This window comes from Myotis myotis, unplaced genomic scaffold, assembly GCF_014108235.1.
Source record: "Myotis myotis isolate mMyoMyo1 unplaced genomic scaffold, mMyoMyo1.p scaffold_m19_p_3, whole genome shotgun sequence".
In the NCBI taxonomy this organism is placed as follows: domain Eukaryota; kingdom Metazoa; phylum Chordata; class Mammalia; order Chiroptera; family Vespertilionidae; genus Myotis; species Myotis myotis.
This window is the reverse complement of record NW_023416335.1, coordinates 54,308,124-54,326,185: the sequence shown is the minus strand read 5'-3', so window position 1 is coordinate 54,326,185 and position 18,062 is coordinate 54,308,124. Positions and strand designations below refer to the sequence as shown.

Below are 18,062 nucleotides of genomic sequence, written 5' to 3'. Positions count from 1 at the left end.
AGGGAAAGGAAAGTAGGCAGACAAAGAGAACTGAAGGAAACTGTCTCCCCATTATCTGCCCCAAGAAGCAAGAAGACTATTCACGGATCTCTGGGACCCCTCCACTTGATGATCCCCCTACTGAGTTGTAGGTACATTAGAAGCCCCAAGTGCTAAAGACACTCCTCCCCTGGGGTTTGCCACCACCCTTTTTTTTTTTTAAATGTACCCACTCCCAAACTTAGAAGCAAGTCAGCTCCAGTGAGAAAAAAAATACTAACTTCTTATAGCGCCACTCTCTAGAAAACAAAAGGAAGGCTCCTAAGCACCAACCTGTTTGAACTGTTAGAATCAAACTACACAGGTCGTGCCTAAACAAGAAAAGTGTTCACTAGTTCAAATGCAGCAACAAAGGCGCTTCCCATCAAACACCGTAAGTCACGGTAATACGGTATTCACATAAAGAAAATATTTTTCCAGCAAGCAAACCCAAAGACATGAAATACTGCAATCTAACTGATAAAAGAAAGCTGTTACAAAAAAATAAAAAGAAAGACATTAGCTGTTTGAAGAAATTCAACTAGCTAAAAGAAAACTCCAAAAGGCAATACAATGATCTCAGGAATAAAAGTAATGCACAGAAGAAGTACTTTAACAAAGAGATTGAAATTCTGAGAAACAAACAGAAATTTGTTTCTGGAGCTGAAGAACTCAAATGAATGAGATTTAAAAATACATTAGAATGCATTAGAAATAGGACATATCATATGGAAAAGAGAATTAGTAAGCTGGAGGATAGAAATATAGGAATGATTCATGTGAAAGAGGAGAGAGAACATTTTTTAAGTGAAGAAACTTTGAGAAATATCACTCCATTAGAAAAGCCAACATAAGACTAATAGGTACCCCAGAAGGAGAAGAGAGCAGACAGTATACTTAAAGAAATAATAATGAAAAGAAAATAAAGAAATAATAATTGAGAACTTCCAAACCTGAGGAAGAAATTGGATATACAAGTCCACGAAGGTAAAAGAACACCTTATTATCTCAACACAAAAAGAACTTCTGCAAGACACATCATATTAAAACTGTCAAAAGCCAATGATACAGATGAATTTTAAAGGCAGTCAGGGGAAAAAAAGATAATAACCTACAAAGGCACTGCAACTAGGCTATTAGCAGATTTCTCAGCAGAAACTCTACAGGCCAGGAGAGGGTAGAATGACACACAGTCAGCCACCACAATAATGTCTGGTCAGTGATGAACTACATATACAATGGTAACCCCATAAGATTGTAACAGAGCTGAAAAATGTCTATTGCCTAGTGACACTGTAGCTATAACATCAAAGGACAAAGGTTGCAAAATTCAGCTCTCCCTCTTGGAAGCATGCCAGCTCCTTCTCCACACCCCCCATCCCCATCTTTCTGTTAAATTCCAAGGGTTCCTCCTTTTGCCTCTGTCACTTGTTTCTTGAGCCCATTTCTTCAACAGCTCATTTCTACTTCTGTAACTTTCTAAATAAGCTTCCTATTATCCTATATAATCCTTCCTATATAATAAAAAGCTAATATGCTAATTAGACCAAACAGCCGGATGACCTTCCGGACGAAGTTGGGCCTGCAAGAGGCTACAAGGGCCGGCTGGGGCTGCAAGGGGCTATGAGGGCCAAGCCCCTTGCACGAATTTCGTGCATCAGCCCTCTAGTTTAAAAAAAAAAAAAAAAAAAGTTTGCAAAATTCAACAAGGCTGTTTTTGAGATGGCAAACAACTTTAACTTAGATGTGAAAGAGGATGGCATTAAGGCGTTCCTAGAAGTGGTTCCTGAAGAACTGACTAAAGAGGAATTACTGGAAATTGAACAGGAATGCATAAAGAGGCAAGAGAATAGAAAAACTTCAAAAACAAAAAGATGAACCCTCAAGAAAATTCAGTGAAGGGTTTAGCATAAGTTTTTCCAGACCCCTACAAGCTCCTTATGGAGCCCCAACAGTGAAAGGTTATCATTAATAGAAAGGAATGTTCATGGCACATTATTTGCTTACAAGCAAATCTATGATGGAAAACAACAAAAAGCAAGCAAACCATCACAAACATTTCTGAAAACAGTAAGACCTCCTCAACACGATTTAGGCAGGATCTTCAGGAGGTATTCCAGAAGAAGGCATTGCTATAATAGAGATGACAGCTCCATGATTATTTCCCCTGAAGACCTTTTAGTGGGATAATAAGTAGAGGTGGAAGACAGTGGTACTGATGATCCAAACCATGTGTAGGCCTAGGCCAGGGGTGGGCAACCTTTTTGTGAGTGCATGCCAAAACCAGCAAAATCTCTGACTCAAAATTCTTCTGCGTGCCAACCCTTATTTTTTGAGACCATGTTATGCCTACTTGATATCTTTTAAGGTGTACGTATGTGAAGAACCTTGAAGAAATAATAAAATTCATTCGAGCGACAAAAACACAGTATATGATGATGAAAAATACATTTATTTTTTAATGTATACATGTACACTGATACTCCAACAGAAAACTTTATGACTCTGTTTGATATTATCAGTGGGACTTTTGCTGCTGCATCACTGATGACAGAGATTTTACATCAGGTTTATATTTCGTGACCTTCAGAGATATGCACGAGCTACTACTTTCATCCGTCAGGCTACTCCTATTGCGACACTTAACAAAATTCATCACTGAGAACAAAGATTCCCAAGTGTATGTGGATGAAACCAAAACACTGGTTGGATCTAGGAAGGCAGGGAGAGTTAAGGCAGAGGCATAGAAATTGCTCTTCCCCTCTCTCGTCAATCCCTGTCTATGGTCTTTAAGATAACTTGTTATGTAAAATTATTTATTTACCTAAGATGCACCTACACTGAATTTATTTGAAAAATAAAAAAGTCAGTATTAAGAAAAAAATTGTAAATGGAAGATTGTAAGAGAAGGTTTCTCATGCCAGCAAAAGTTACTGGTGTGCCATGTTTGGCACGCATGCCAGGGGTTACCCACCCCTGGCCTAGACTAATATGTGTATCCGTGTCTTAGTTTTTAACAAAAAAGCTTAAAATGCAATAATAACAATAATAATAATAAAACATAGATATAAAGAAAGAATTCTATAAATTGTATTAGTGTATTATGCTAAGTATTATTAGATAGAAGCCAATAAGTTAAAAAAAAATTGAAGTTTATATAGTGAAAAAGATACAGTAAGGTAAGATTTATCATAGAAAAAAATGTATTTTTTAGAAGTTTAATGTAACTTAAGTGTACAATGTTTATAAAGTCTACAGTAATGTATAGTATTATCCTAGACCTTCGCATTCACTTCACCACTCATTCACTGACTCATGCAAGGCAACTTCCAGTCCTGCAAGCTCTATTCATAAGGGCCCTATAAAGTTTACCATTTTTTACCTTTTATTGTGTATTTTTATTGTACCTTTTTAATATTTATTTAGATATGTGTAGATACACAAATATCATTGTTATAATTGCCTAAGTATTCAGTACAGTAACAAGCTGTAGCCAGAGTGATAGGCTACCATGAGTCAAGTTGTATAGAAGGCTATACCATCTAGGTTTGTATAAATGTACTCTCATGATGTTCACTTGATGACAAAATCTCTTAATGATGCATTTCTAGAACATATCTCCATTATTAAGCAACACATGACTGTACTGAAATTATTGAAAGGTAAAACTTCCAGCCTCTAATATGCTCTCTCGCAAAGTTATCCTTTAGATTTGAAGGAGAAATAAAGGCTTTCCTAGACAAACAAGAGCTGAAGGAGTTCACCACCACTAGAACTGCCTTACAAAAAAAAAAATGATAAAAAGGAGATTTTCAAGCTGAAATAAAAAGACAAAAGTACACATAACTCTGATTAACCGAATAAGAATATGGTAATTGTTTTAAAATAGCATATTAATCTATTAACTATAGCATAAATGTTAAAGAGTAGTAAAAACAGTTACAGTTGCCCTAGCCAGTTTGGCTCAGTGGATAAAAAACATTGGCCTGTGGACTGAAGGGTCCCAGGTTTGACTCCAGTCAAGGGCACATACCTCGGTATAGGCGCTATCCCTGGCCCTGGTCAGGGTGCATGCGGGAGGCAACCAATCCGTGTTGTCTCTCTCACATCAAAGTTTCTGTCTCTCCCTCTCCCACTCTCTAAAAATCAATGGAAAAATATCTTCAGGTGAGGATCAACAACACACACACACACAAAAACATAGCTACAGCTACTACAACTTAGTAACAAAATCACAGCATTTTGTCACATCAAAAATATGAAAGGGGAAGAGCACTTAATTCAGGTGATCAAAGAGACTGTGCCACTGCATCCCTACTACATAAGGACAGCCTATCAAAACTGGGAGTCACAGCAGATCCACCTAATACACAGAATAAAACACAAAGAGGCAGCCAAAATGGGAAAACAAAGTAACATGCCTAGTGAAAAACAGGAGAAATCTCTAGAAAAAGAAATGAAATGAAGGCAAGCAATTTATGAGATATAGAGTTCAAAAATATGGTTATAAGGATGCTCAAGGAACTTAGTGAGAACAACAGAATGAAAAAAAAAAACCACACATGGAAATAATAAAAAAGAACCAGTGAGAAATCAAGAATACAATATCTGAAATGAACAATAGACTAGAAGAACTAAACAGTAGGTTGGATGAAGAAGAAAATCATATCAGCTCTTTAGAAGAAATGGAAGCAGAAAACACCTATTCAGAGCAACAAAAATTAAAAAGTATTTAAATAAATGAGGATAGTTTAAGGGACCTTTGGGACAACATACAGCATAACAACATCCTCAACATAGGGGAAGAGCAAGAACAAGGGATCAACCACGCATTTGAAGAAATAATGACTGAAAACTTCCCTAACCTAGTGAAGGAAAAAGTCACACAAGTTCAGGAACCATAGAGAGCCCCAAAGAAGAACTCAAAGAGGCCCACACCATAATTAAAATGGCACAAGTTAAAGACAGAGAATCGTAAAAGCAACAAGAGAGAGACAGTTACCTACAAGGGTAACTACCATAATTCCAACAGCTGATTTCTCAACAAAAACAAGAATGAAATCACATCAAGCATACATCTTCTCTGACCATAATTGTATGAAACTAAAAATCAATCATGAGAAAAAAACTGAAAAACACACAAGGCATGGAAGTAAATAAATGTTAGTAAACACTGAAAGAGTTAACAATGAGATTAAGGAAGAAATAAAAAGATACCTTGAAACTAATAAAAATAAGAACACAACCACCCAAAATCTATGGGACATGGCAAAAGCAGTCCTAAGAGGGAAATTCATAGCATTTCTAAAAAACTAGAAAAAACTAAAACAATCTAACTTTACATTTAAAATAAGAAAAAGAACTAAAAACCAAGCTCAAAGTGAACAGAAGAAAGGAAATAAAGATCAGAGCAGAAATAATTGAAACAGAGTATAGCCCTATTTGGTTTGGCTCAGTGGATAGAGCATCGGCCTACAGACCAAAGGGTTCTGGGTTCCATTCGGTTAAGGGCACTTACCTCGGTTGTAGGCTCCTCCCAGCCTGGGCCCTGGTCAGGGCACGTGCAGGAGGCAACCAATCTATGTGTTTCTTTCACATTGACATTTCTCTCTGTCTCTCCCTCTCTTCCACTCTCTCTAAAAATAAAATCAATGGAAAAATATCCTCAGGTGAGGATTAAAAATATTACAAAGAACTAATGCCAACAAATTAGACAATATGGATTAAATAAATTCCCAGAAACCATACAATCTTCCAGAAATAAATCAGGAAGAATCAGAAAATCTGAATAGACAGATTACAACTAATAAAATTAAGGCTGTATCTAAAAAAAAAAAAATTTCCCCAAAAACAGAAGTCCTGGCCTGGATGGCTTCAGAGGTGAATTTTACCAAACATTCAAAGAAGAACACCTATTCTAAACTATTTCAAAAAACCCAAGAGCAGAAAACACTCCCAAGTTCACTTTATGAAGCCAGCATTATCCTGATTCCAATAGCAGATAAAAACACTGCAATCTCTCAAGCAACAGCTAGTATCTACATACCCCATACCTCTCAATAGGTGGCCCCAGGCCCAGCACTAGCAGCAGGCAGCCTTGGTTCACAGGTTGGCCTCTCCTCAGTACCTTCAAGCTCAACACAAGCAGCAGCCATGTGCAGATTGCTTGTAGCTCATGCTGGGTAGTCCCAGGCAAGGGCACAGGTAAAAGCTGACCTTGCACCATCCTCTCCAGGGTACCAAGTGGTCAACTTCAATCACGTTGGATTACAATACTACCACCTCCATGAGTGACACACTCACGAGGAGGATTCGTTGAGCCCCAAAGCGCCACTGAAGTAAGTGTAAGGAGCCTCTGGGTACCAATTTCAAGGGTACCAAGGAGCTCTATAGGGTGGGCTCCTGCTCTTCAGTTATAGCTGCAGCTGATCCTAGCAACCAACTGACTTGGGAGTTAAGCCCTCCCAAAGACGCCAGCATAAATCAAAGCTCAACTACAATAGGACAGCACACACAGCTCACACAAGGACACAACGGGAATGCCCAGCTCAGGTGGCTGGGGAGGCTGAGCCACTGAGCCCTACAGGACACCTACTACATACACAAGGCAACTCTACCAAGTCCAGGAGACATAGCAAATCTACCTAATACATAGAAACAAATACAGGGAAGTAGTCAAAATGCAGAGACAAAGACACATGTCACAAATCAAAGAAGAGGAGAAATCTCCAGAAAAAGAACTAAATGAAATAGACGCAAGAAAACTACCAGATACAGGAGTTCAAAGCAATGGTTATAAGGATGCTCAAGGAACTTAATGAGAACTTCCTATAGTGATAACATTAACATAAAAAAGGACCAGTCAGAAATGAAACATATACTAACTGAAATAAATAATTACAGGGGATTAACAGCAGAATAGAGGATGTGAAGAACCAAATCAAGAATTTGGACTATAAGGAAGCAAAAAACATCCAATCATAACAGCAGCAAAAAAAAAAGAATATAAAAATATGAAGGTAGCCCTAATCGGTTTGGCTCAGTGGAAAGAGTGTTGGCCTGGGGAGTGAAGGGTCCCAGGTTTGATTCTGGTCAAGGGCATGTACCTTGGTTGCTGGCACATCCCAACTAGGGGGTGTGCAGGAGGCAGCTGATCTGTTTCTCTCTCATTGATGTTTCTAACTTTCTATCCCTCTCTGTAAAAAAATCAATAAAATATTTTTTTTAAAAATGAAGGTAGTGTAAGGAGCTTCTGGGTATCAATTTCAAGGGTACCAACATTGGCATCATGGGAGTGCTCGAAGGAGAAGAGAGGAAGAAATCAAAAACTTATTGGAGCCCTGGCCAGTTTTGCTCAGTGGTTAGAGTGTCAGCCCACGAACCAAAGGATTGCAGGTTTGATTTTAGTAAATGGCACATACCTCAGTTGCAGGTTCAATCCCCGGCCTTGGTCAAGGGCATATGTGAGAAGCAACCAATTGATGTGTCTCTCTCACATCAATGTTTCTCTCTCTGTCTCTCCCCCACTCCTTCTAAAAATCAATAGATAGGATTAACACACACATATACACACAAAAAGTCATTTTCTACCACCTGGAGATTTTATTTATTGGAAAGGACATCAAAGACTCTCTAACCTTTGGATGGGACCTTATCAGGTACCTAATCATGAATGTACATCTATCCCTGTCTCTAACACTCATCTCTGCCTACAATGAATATCAAAAACTCCTCTAAGATGCAAGCCACTGACATTAGAGGTAGACAGCTATCCCAAGATATCAACAGGCATATATACCTACAGACTGATATTGAACTCTGAAACCATTTTGTTTGACTGTCTTTACCTGTCTGCTAATAACATTAATCATAATAATAGTTATAGTTGTCCTTTGGCTTTTTCTATATACTCCAACTGTTCATGATTACCAAAGATGTAGAAGATAATTTTTAATAGTCTTTTTATGGCTTATGTAAATGTTATACTAGATGCAAAATACAGAAAAATGAGACAGATGGCAAAAATTCAGATCATGTTATTACACAGGACAAAAATATTGCAGGGTGTTTTTCACAACAAAGGCCATAAGACCTGACTGCCTTCCATTTACCTACTCTTCTCTTTTGAGAAAACACAGCCTCAGCTCATATCCCATGCTTAGAATATTGTCCCATCCCCAACAATTCACCATTTCAACAAGATGACATAGGTACTGAGACTTCCTTAGGAATGAGCCTTCCTAGTACACAATCTGACCAAAAGGCTGGTCATCAATGCATCCTTTGGACTGATAACCAAATTGGGAAACTGTGGACAAAAGGGGGGTTCTAAAATAAAACGGACAAGTTCAGTGATGAAAAGTAAATTCACAGATTTATCTAATCATAAATTCCTAACTGGGCAGGTCATGGTGGGTAGTCACATCTGTCCATAGAACTTCATTAGTAAAAAGTTTTTAAGCAAGCCCTGTTCATTATTCTTGTGCATCTAAGTCAGCGGTTCTCAACCTATGGGTCGCAACCCCTTTGGGGGTTGAACGACCCTTTCACAGGGGTCGCCTAAGACCATCGGAAAACACATATATAATTACATATTGTTTTTGTGATTAATCACTATGCTTTAATTATGTTCAATTTGTAACAATGAAATTGGGGTCACCACAACATGAGGAACTGTATTAAAGGGTCAAGGCATTAGGAAGGTTGAGAACCACTGATCTAGGTTAACACACCTTAGTCCTCTTTTCCAGGCTCCTGAAAAACCACCCTCAAGGGAGCACAGAATCTTGACTACCTCACACCTTGCTTTTACCCACTTTTATGTGATCGTCCTTCCATTCTCTCTCTTATTCCTCATGTATAAAAGAAACTGCAAAACTGTTATCCTCAGAGCATTTCAGATCTTGCTTCCTGGCAATGTCATTGGTTTGACTCAAACTCTTTTAAAAATAAAAATTATCCAGAGGTTTGGATGTTCCTTATGTTAACACTTGAATAATTTGGAAAAATGAAATGAAAATAATTGAATTCAGATAACATTTATTTTCAGAAATATAGTTTGAAGTTCAGATAAGAGAACTAGGTAGATAAGCAGCTAAAATTGGAAATAAGAGCTTAAGGCTTTGAAGAGTGGTCAGTGGTTAAGTAAAACATAAATATGAGAAATAATTGCATAAAGTAGAGGCTCTCTTTGAAAAGCTCTGAAATTCAAAGTAAATATGTATGAAAGATATGCAACATCCTAAGAAGGAACTCTTTAACTTTCAAAGAATGTACAATACACACAAAAAAACTTTAAGAACCACCGGCACAAATTATAATAGAAACCATCCATGGAAATGAATGTGAATGAGGTAGCAGGAGAAATGGTTGAGGAAAAAAAAGTCATGAAAACAGAACTTACAAAATACAATTAAAAGGCAAGAAAAGAACTAAAGGGACTAGAATGGATTTGAGAAAAAAGAGAACCAAAGTATTAGGGAATCAATACCTCAAAAGTTAAAAAAAAAAAAAAAAGGGCAGCATCAACATTGTCTAATGTTATAAATACAGGTCAAAGAACATAAAGTTTATATAAGATCTTTATATTTAGTAAACATAAATCATTGGTAACACTGAAGTAAGCAATTCTGGTTGAACATAAGCAGAAAGAAGCTATATTGTAAAGCATTAAGAAATAAATGGTTGGAGGCAAAAGTGTGAAAAATTAAAGACTACTATTTCTCAAGATTCACCTCTAAAAAGAAAAGAAAGCGAGGATGCAAGTGACTAGAGGAAAAATATGATTTATATTTTGTTTTGTTTTTGCTGCTATTGTTGCTGAGTTTTTCTTCCTTAAAGAATGAAAGATTAGATTTTCTATGCCCAGAAGAGTCTGTAGAAAGGAAAAGATCAAAGGAAGGAAACAGGGGTAAAGTTCAGGAGTAAAATGATCACCTTTCAGTTCTTCCTGTAAAACAGGAACAAAAATGTATTTTAATGTGGTGAGAAAGGTACCGTAACAAGTGTGGGTGAAGGTGGAAAGATTACAAAAATTCCTAAAAGGTTTATTTCTTAAAACTGTAAAGCACTGATAACCATGACGCCTCAGAACCTGTTCCCTTACAATAGCAGCTATCACTATGAAAATGTTATAATAAAAAAGAGAAAACAGTAATAGGAAAGTATAGTAGTAATTTAAAAACATGACTCAAACACACACACACACACACACACACACACACACACACACACACACACGACTCCCAAGTCTAAAAGCTTTTGTTTAAATCATTGTTTAGTTACAAGCTATAGCTAACTCTGTGACTCTAGGCAAGTTATCTTGACTTTATGCTTCAGGGCCTGAGTGCCATCACTTGCAAAATGGAGGTAACAATGCTTACCTCATAGAACTGGGTAGTAATAGAAAACATATCAATGAATACAAATGTTAGGTGGTAGTGGCAGTAGCAATGATAGTGATAATAGTAACAGTAACAATAGAAATGTAACCTATTTGTGTTTAATCAACCAGTACTTAAGGAAGGAAGAAAGGAGTAGGCTCTAAAAAAATGTGCCTCCTTCAATCCTTTCAACTACAGAAGGAAACAAGTATAATTCTCCCTATTATACTAATAAGGAAATCAGTTAGTAAGTGGCAGAACTAAGATTTGAACACTGGTGTATGTGGACTCAAAACTTATTTTCTTTTCACCACACAACACACTATCTTCAGAGGAGTACTTAGCATTAGCAGCAGGAGCACAAATTTAGGCATTCTGTTCTTTACTACTAAACTCGCAAAATCTGGGTACATCATTAAATGCCTTTCAACTTTATTTTCTGAAAAATTGAGTTTGATTAGATCTTGAGGTTTCCCTTCAGCCAAAAAAGTTCATGATTTTATAAAAGTGCCACATTTAGTGATATGTAAACTCACAAAAGTTTTAAAACAGCAGAAAACCTTTTCTGTTTAAAAACTAAAAGAGAAAACTTGAAAAAAAGAACACAGATTTTTCTTCACATTATCAAAGGAAAGACCAATATCTAATTTTATGTTATTAGCAAGTATAATTAAGCAAATGTTTGAGAGAACAAAACATCAATTTTAAGTATTTCAAGGTCAATTTTAACACCTACACTTTCAATAATGAAAAATTAACTCAGATTTCTGATATACCTACAGAACTATAATCAAATAAAATACAGCTTTACTGAATTTTATTTCATGCTGAAACTGCAACCAGGCTATTTTTGTTTTAAATATCAATCTGAAAACTCTCCTGCCCTAAAACCCACCACTGGTTTCCTATTATCCTTCAGTGACATCCAAAATCCTTAACATGACTCAACAAAGTCATGTGATCTGGCTCCTCTCTCTGGTGCTATCCAATGCTGCTATTCTTGCTCTTTTTTCAATTTCCTCCAAGACACATTTTCTTTCACTTTAGGGCAGCGGTTCTCAACCTGTGGGTCTCGACCCCTTTGGGCGTGGGGGGGGGGGGCGAGGGGGGGGTGTCGAATGACCCTTTCACAGGGGTCGCCTAAGACCATCGGAAAACACATATATAATTACATATTGTTTTTGTGATTAATCACTATGCTTTAATTATGTTCAATTTGTAACAATGAAATTGGGGGTCACCACAACATGAGAAACTGTATTAAAGGGTATCGGCATTAGGAAGGTGGACAACCACTGCTTTAGGGCCTCATCCAATCTGCTCTCCAAAACCTAGAATGCTCTCATACATCTCCATTCCCATCCTTTTGCCCCAGCAAACTGCCTTTCATTCTTGCAGACTGAGATCAAATGTTATGCCAGGAAAGCCTTTCCTGACCTCCCAGACATATATTTTGACAACATTCTGGACTTCACAACACTTGTAATTACTTGTTTAACACTTGTCTTCTCTGCTAACTGGTAAACAATATGAAGATGGTCATTTCATGTCTTGTTTCCTACTATTTTCCCAATATCTAACACACTGTTTAGCACAGAGGAGATTAAATAATCAATAAATGTTTCCTGGATGAATACATTCAAAATGTGGGGCAAAGTCCAAAACCATGAGATGCCTTACTAGTACAAGTACCTAAAAAGTTCTATACAAATTTGAGTTATATCTTACTCTTAGCTCTTCTTCAGATGTTCCTCCCTCAAATAGGTGCTATTTGGCAATTATACAACTTTAAAGTAAAGCAAAAAAAATTCCTCCAGATAATGAGCCCATTCTAAAGTTTCACAAAACCAAGGTTAGAAACCACAGATCTTAAATAATTGGAGCTTTAAAACTCATCATCTAAAAGAATTCACCTGAAATGCAATTAAAGGAGCAGAAACTTGGATAAGTCTCACCCATTCTGCAGCATCCCATTAATTTTACCACACCAATGTACATTATAGAAGGACCAATCCCAATTCCTACTACTAATGTAGTGCCTTATTTATCCCAAAAGTAATGACTGCAGGGCTAGTTATCTGAGTAGGCTACATGATACCTGGAATATGCTTTGTTAAAACTAAAGAAAAATTATAGCCTTGGCTGGTTTGGCTCAATAGACAGAGCGTCGGACTGTGGACTGAAGGGTCCCAGGTTCAATTCTGGGCAAGGGCACATGCCCAGTAGGGGGGCGTGCAGGAGGCAGCCGATCAATTCTCTCATCATTGATATTTCTCTCTCTCCCTCTCCCTTTCTCTCTGAAATCAATAAAAAATATTTTTTAAAAAGAAAAATTATAAGCATAAACACTAAGTAACTATATATAATTTTAGCTTAGTGGGGAAAAAAGAGAAATGGCAGTAAAGTTGATAAGTAATTCAAAAATTGGAGGCTTAAAAAGAAGAATACTATTTTATTTTGACTCATAACATTTTTTAAAGTTTTCTGTTCATCTAAAACAGTGTTAATTATAAACCAGGCAGCACTCAAAGATTTGCTTAACACATATTCATTATTTTCTCCAATTTAGAGGTGAAGAAAGAGGCACTGAATTAAGCAACTTGCTCAATATTATACAGCTGGTAAGTGCCAGAGGCAGAACTCAAATCCAGCCATTCTAGCTCCCGAGTTCTCCCTCTCAATTACGATACAACACTGATGCTCACTGTCTTCCCAAATCCCTGAAATAGGGCTTCAATCTGTACCATCCCTCTTCAGTAAAACTATTTTTGCTAAGGTCACCAATGACATCTACCTTGCCAGATCAAAGCGTCACATATCTACTGCCATCTTTTTCACCCATTCTGCAGCATCCCATTAAGTTCACAACTTGCCTCTTGTCATATATCCCCTTAGTGACATATATCCCATTTTCTCCCTACCACAGACCGGGGCTCTCTTCTCTTGCATATCTACCCATTTTTCTAGGAAATCTCTCACAGTTCCATGGCTTTAAATATCATCTACGTGACTCCAAATTTCTCTAGTCCTGGCCTAAGCTCTAGTCACAGACCCAACTACCTACTTGACATCTCACTTAGATGTAACCAACCATCTTACCCTCTTTCCCTCAACCTTTTTTCTTCCATCCTTCTCTACCATCACCCATCCAGTTGCTTAGGCTAACTTCTTAGTCATCATCCTTGACTTGACTTTCCCACATCTCCCACATAAAATCCATCAGCAAGTCCTATCAAATCTAACTTATAAAATATATTTAGTTCTGTCTCCATTATCACTCTAATGCAAATTACCTACATCTCTGCCTACAATGCCCTTCACAATGGTCTCCTTGCTTCCATTTTTGCCCCCTTAATCTCTACAAAGCAGCCTAACTAAGTTAAAAACAAAATCAAATCAGTCTTTGCTTGCTTTAAATCATCTAACGTATTCCATTATAATTTAAATAAAATCCTAGCTCTTGAACATGTCCTCCAAGATGCTCCATGACTTGGCCCCTATTTCTACAACTTCATGTCCTTCCATTCTCTCCCCCACCACAGGGTTCCTTGGGTTCCTTGGAGCCGTAACTATCTTCTTTCTCTCCAGAGAACACACTATGATCACTTCTGCTAAGAGCCATTGCACTTGCTGTTCCTGCCACAAGAAACATTCTTTTTCAGACTTTCACAGATGGTTCCTTCTTCCCCCATGATGTTGCTCAAATGCCACCTCCTCTGAGAGGCCTTCTAATCAGTCTTTTACATCCATTATTACAACCGTCACTATTCTTATTATTGCCTGAAGGTATCGTATTTGCTTACTATGCCTTGTCAATTTTGGAACTTGAAAGCTCCATCCCCAACACTTCCCATAGTACCAAGTAGGTGCTTAATAAATTTATTGAATGAGTGAATTTTCCCCAATGCACTTTAAGTTTATTGTAAATCAACCAACTTTATAAAGCACTTGGCCCGTTATATATTTTTATGTAGTCAGAGATAAATCCTTAAAACACTCATTTTTTCCAATCCAAAGCGTTTCAGCACTCTGAACCCCCTCCCCCAAAACACACAGCCCATCTACAACACCCCACTTAAAACTGCTAAAAATTCCATATGGATGGACTGCATTTCTTCCTCCTCTACAAGCCAACGACCGTGTAGGTGGCAAAAGGGGAATTTTACTGAGCATCTCAGCACCTGTTACATCTTCAACCAGCTAAGAGAGGGGCCGCTGAGCTAGCCGGCACATGGGAGACGTGGCTTTTCCTGCAGGGATAGCATTTAGGTAAAACCTGAGTGGCTTAGAACTATCCAAATCTTTAATAAGGGCCATTCAGTTCGTTTAAATAAGCATGATAGTCTGTAGGCAGAAGATTATGCTCGGATTCGCTAAAAAAAAAAAAAAAAAAAAAAAAAAAGAAAGAAAGAAAAAGAAAAGAGAAAGAAGCCGATTTGGGGACCTTCAGGAAACACACAAAGTGTGTGTATGTGTGTAGGTTGGGGATCAGTCTACCTATAACGTGAAGACAAGAACAGGAGACAGCGGTTCAAGGACCAACTCAGCGGTAAGATGAAGGCCCTCCAGGATATGCAAAACCTGGGGACGAGGACAGAAGCGGAGGAGAAAATACAAGAGCCCCGAGACCTCCGTCCACCGCTTCGGCCTCCACCGCATGCATCTGGGCAACTGCATTGATCGGCGCCCGCCAATCGCCCACCTCCCTCCCTGCAAGGAGAAAGCCCCGGGTACTCACATGGGCTCGAGAGTCTTGCTGAGCCAGGACTTCAGTGCCTCGAAGTTTTCAATGATCATTTTAGAAACCATCCACCGCGGCCCCCAGGCCCGTCACTCTCCTCCGCCCGCCCAGGTCGCGGCCGCTACAGCCGCCGCTGCCCCCGCCCCCTCCTCCGCGCGCCGCCCGCGTGGGCCGCGGTGGGAGGCGCCGGTGGCAGGTTCCCGCGAGCCGGCTCGGTGAACAGCTCCGCGGGGACCGCCGCAGGCCGCGAGTCCACGGGGTGCCAGGAGCTTCCCCCTCCCCGGACCCCGGCCCGGGCTGAGGCAGCAACGGCTTGCCTGAGCCCTCCCCCTTCCCTCCACCCCAGCCAATCGTTCGGAACCGGGAACGCGACACGCGCCTAGACCCGGGCTTTCTCTCGGCCGCGGGACCAGTTGCTTGTCGGTAACGCAGAAGAGGCAAAATGAAGAAAGCGAAGACGAAGAGCAGCTCAATGGGAACGATTCGGGGGGTCTTCCCGGCTCCCAGCACCCCCAAGAAGATGGCTGCCGGCAACTCTCGCGAGAATTAAGAAAGTCTCGCGATGACCCGGAGCCTGCTGGGAAGACACGTAGGATTCGCGGAGAGCGAACTGTAGGGAGTGCCGTAGTTCGAGCTTTTGCGTGTTTGAGGCTTTTGTGCCTTTTTACACTTCGGCCCTCTTAAGGAATAAAGATTTTATTTTATTTTTTTACTGGGAGGGAAAGATCGATGATTTCAGAAACAGCAGGAGCGGGGAGCTCGTCTTCTGAAACGGCCGTGGCGCGTCCGCTGGAACTAACGCGGGGCCTGGAGCGCTCCGCGGGAGCCTCCCCGCCGGTGTGTGCGGGGTTCCCCCTGTGCTGCGCGGGTGTCTCCTCGGGGCACCTGTGCCCTGCACGACCACGTTCTCCGTGTGCTGTGCTGTGGTTTGGGAAGCACAGGCTGGTCTGATCTCACCCACTGAGACCTCCAGAGGATTAGTGTCTTGTCCAAAATTACTCGACTCGTTGGCAGAGCACTGATAACCTAGGGATGCTTCAAAGGAAAGGTGAGACAACCCTGACAGTTCGCAAATAGTTTCCCGCCATCCGAAACGTCGGGGCTTATCCCTAGCTGACGATAAGAAAAGTGTGTGCGTCTTTAATGCTTTTCATGGAGAGCGATTCAGTCCCAGATAGGGAAATTGCATAGCTTCAGAAGACAGAGCCTTCATGTCAGCATCCCGAATAAACGTCCCTGTCTCCTGAGTTTAAGTAAGTTTCATTTCTGCCCGAGTTGTTCTGTGCTATTGCATATTACCATTAATGTGCTGGGTGGGATTCTACAAAAGGTCAGGTGCCCGTAAACAATGAAAACAATCCACAATATAGACACTTGGAGTAAGTAGACCAGTAAAAAGTTATTTATGACAGACCCTAAGTTGTCGTTAAGAATGCTCAGTTTGTAATTTCCTGCAGTGAAGTGCCCCAAAGCAGTAAGTGGAAAAAATTATCAAGTAAGAAAAGCTGGATATTTGTTTTCAAATACAGCATATAGTATGGGATACACATTAAAACCCAGCTACGGAATAACCAGGGTGTTGAGTAAAGCAGTTTAGCTCGGTGAAGTAAGCCAAGCACCGAAGAACAAACAGTGTAGGACTCCACTTCTGCGAGGTGCCACCGAGCGTAGCCAGACTCCTAGAGACAACAAGAAGAGTAGTTGCGTGGGGTGTGGGGTGTGGGGAGGAATCGGGGAGTTGTTTTTTAATTGGTAAAAAGTTTCGTTTGGGTTAATGAGAAGGATCTGGAGATAGGCTGTGTTGACGGTTCACAACAATGTGAATGTACTTAATGCCGTTGAACTGCACACTCAAACATAGTTAAAATGACACATTTTATATGAATATTTTACTGCAATAAAAATAATTTATACATTTAATGTTATTAGGGAAAAAGTAATATCCTATTTGTGTAATAGCCTTGTCATTGGCGGACTCCACCAATGTTTTCAACCTCATCACTTCACTGTTCCATAGCTCTGGCCATTCATTCCCTACGGCCAAAGCTACTCATTCTACTGTCAAATACTGTATACTCCAGGTAAACAGGTATGCTTATCCTCCACTTTTCCAAATATTTATTCACATCATTTCCACAGGAAATGTTTTTACTTACTTCTTTCTCTGGTAGCTCAAACCTTACACATACTTCTCTCTTAATACCACTACTAGTGTTGGTTGGAAATCTTCTCTTATTTTCTCTAAACAGCAGCAACAGCCTTTTAATCTCTCTGCCTCTTAGGTTGCACCCATATCAGTTCATATTCAGTTACCTTCATCATCATTGCCTTTTTTTAAAAAATATGTTTTTATTTATTTTAGAGAGAGATAAAGGGAGAGGGAGAGAGATAAAGGGGGGGGGGGGGGAAGAAACGTCGTTCATTTGCCTCCTGTATGCACCCTGACCAGGGACCCGAACCAACCCCAGCATGTGTCCTGACTGGGAATTGAACCGGTAACCTTTTATTTTATATTTTTATTTTGTTTTGTTTTGTACCTTCTTAAATATCTTTAACTGGCGGTCCCTCGGCCTGGCCTGCGGGGATCGGGCCAAAACTGATCTCTGGGTCTGGGGTGCAGGTGAAGCAGATTCAGGGCCAACAGTGCCACAGCAGCAACCTGACCCACAGTCTAATCCATGAGGAATCGGGCTCCCTCCTCTACTGGTTGGGGCATCTGCCCGCTGATGGTCATTGTACATCATAGCTACTGGTCGGACGGCCACTTAGGCTTTTATATATATAGATAGTTTACAGTTAAAAATTGAGAGTGAGCTCATCAGGTGGTTCAGTTCGTTGGAGCATCAACTCTTATACTAAAGCGTTTCAGGTTCCATATCTGGTCGGGCTGCATACGGGAGGCTGAACCGGTGACCTTTTAA

At 39.7% G+C, this 18,062-nt stretch overlaps 1 protein-coding gene across 18 annotated transcripts in view; it reads right to left on the bottom strand.

Annotated features, from left to right (window-relative positions):
• The window catches only part of RBM26 (RNA binding motif protein 26), an 87,318-nt gene extending 71,978 nt beyond the window's left edge, over window positions 1–15,340 (bottom strand). For all 18 annotated transcript variants that reach the window (XR_004965776.1, XR_004965777.1, XR_004965775.1 and 15 more), the window contains exon 1: window positions 15,139–15,340. Coding sequence is in view for 2 of the 18 variants with exons in the window: in XM_036297370.1 (XP_036153263.1) it covers window positions 15,139–15,209 (71 nt within the window). In the remaining 16 variants the exon portion in view is untranslated. The remainder of the gene's footprint in view (window positions 1–15,138) is intronic.
• Window positions 15,341–18,062: the final 2,722 nt, after the last annotated feature.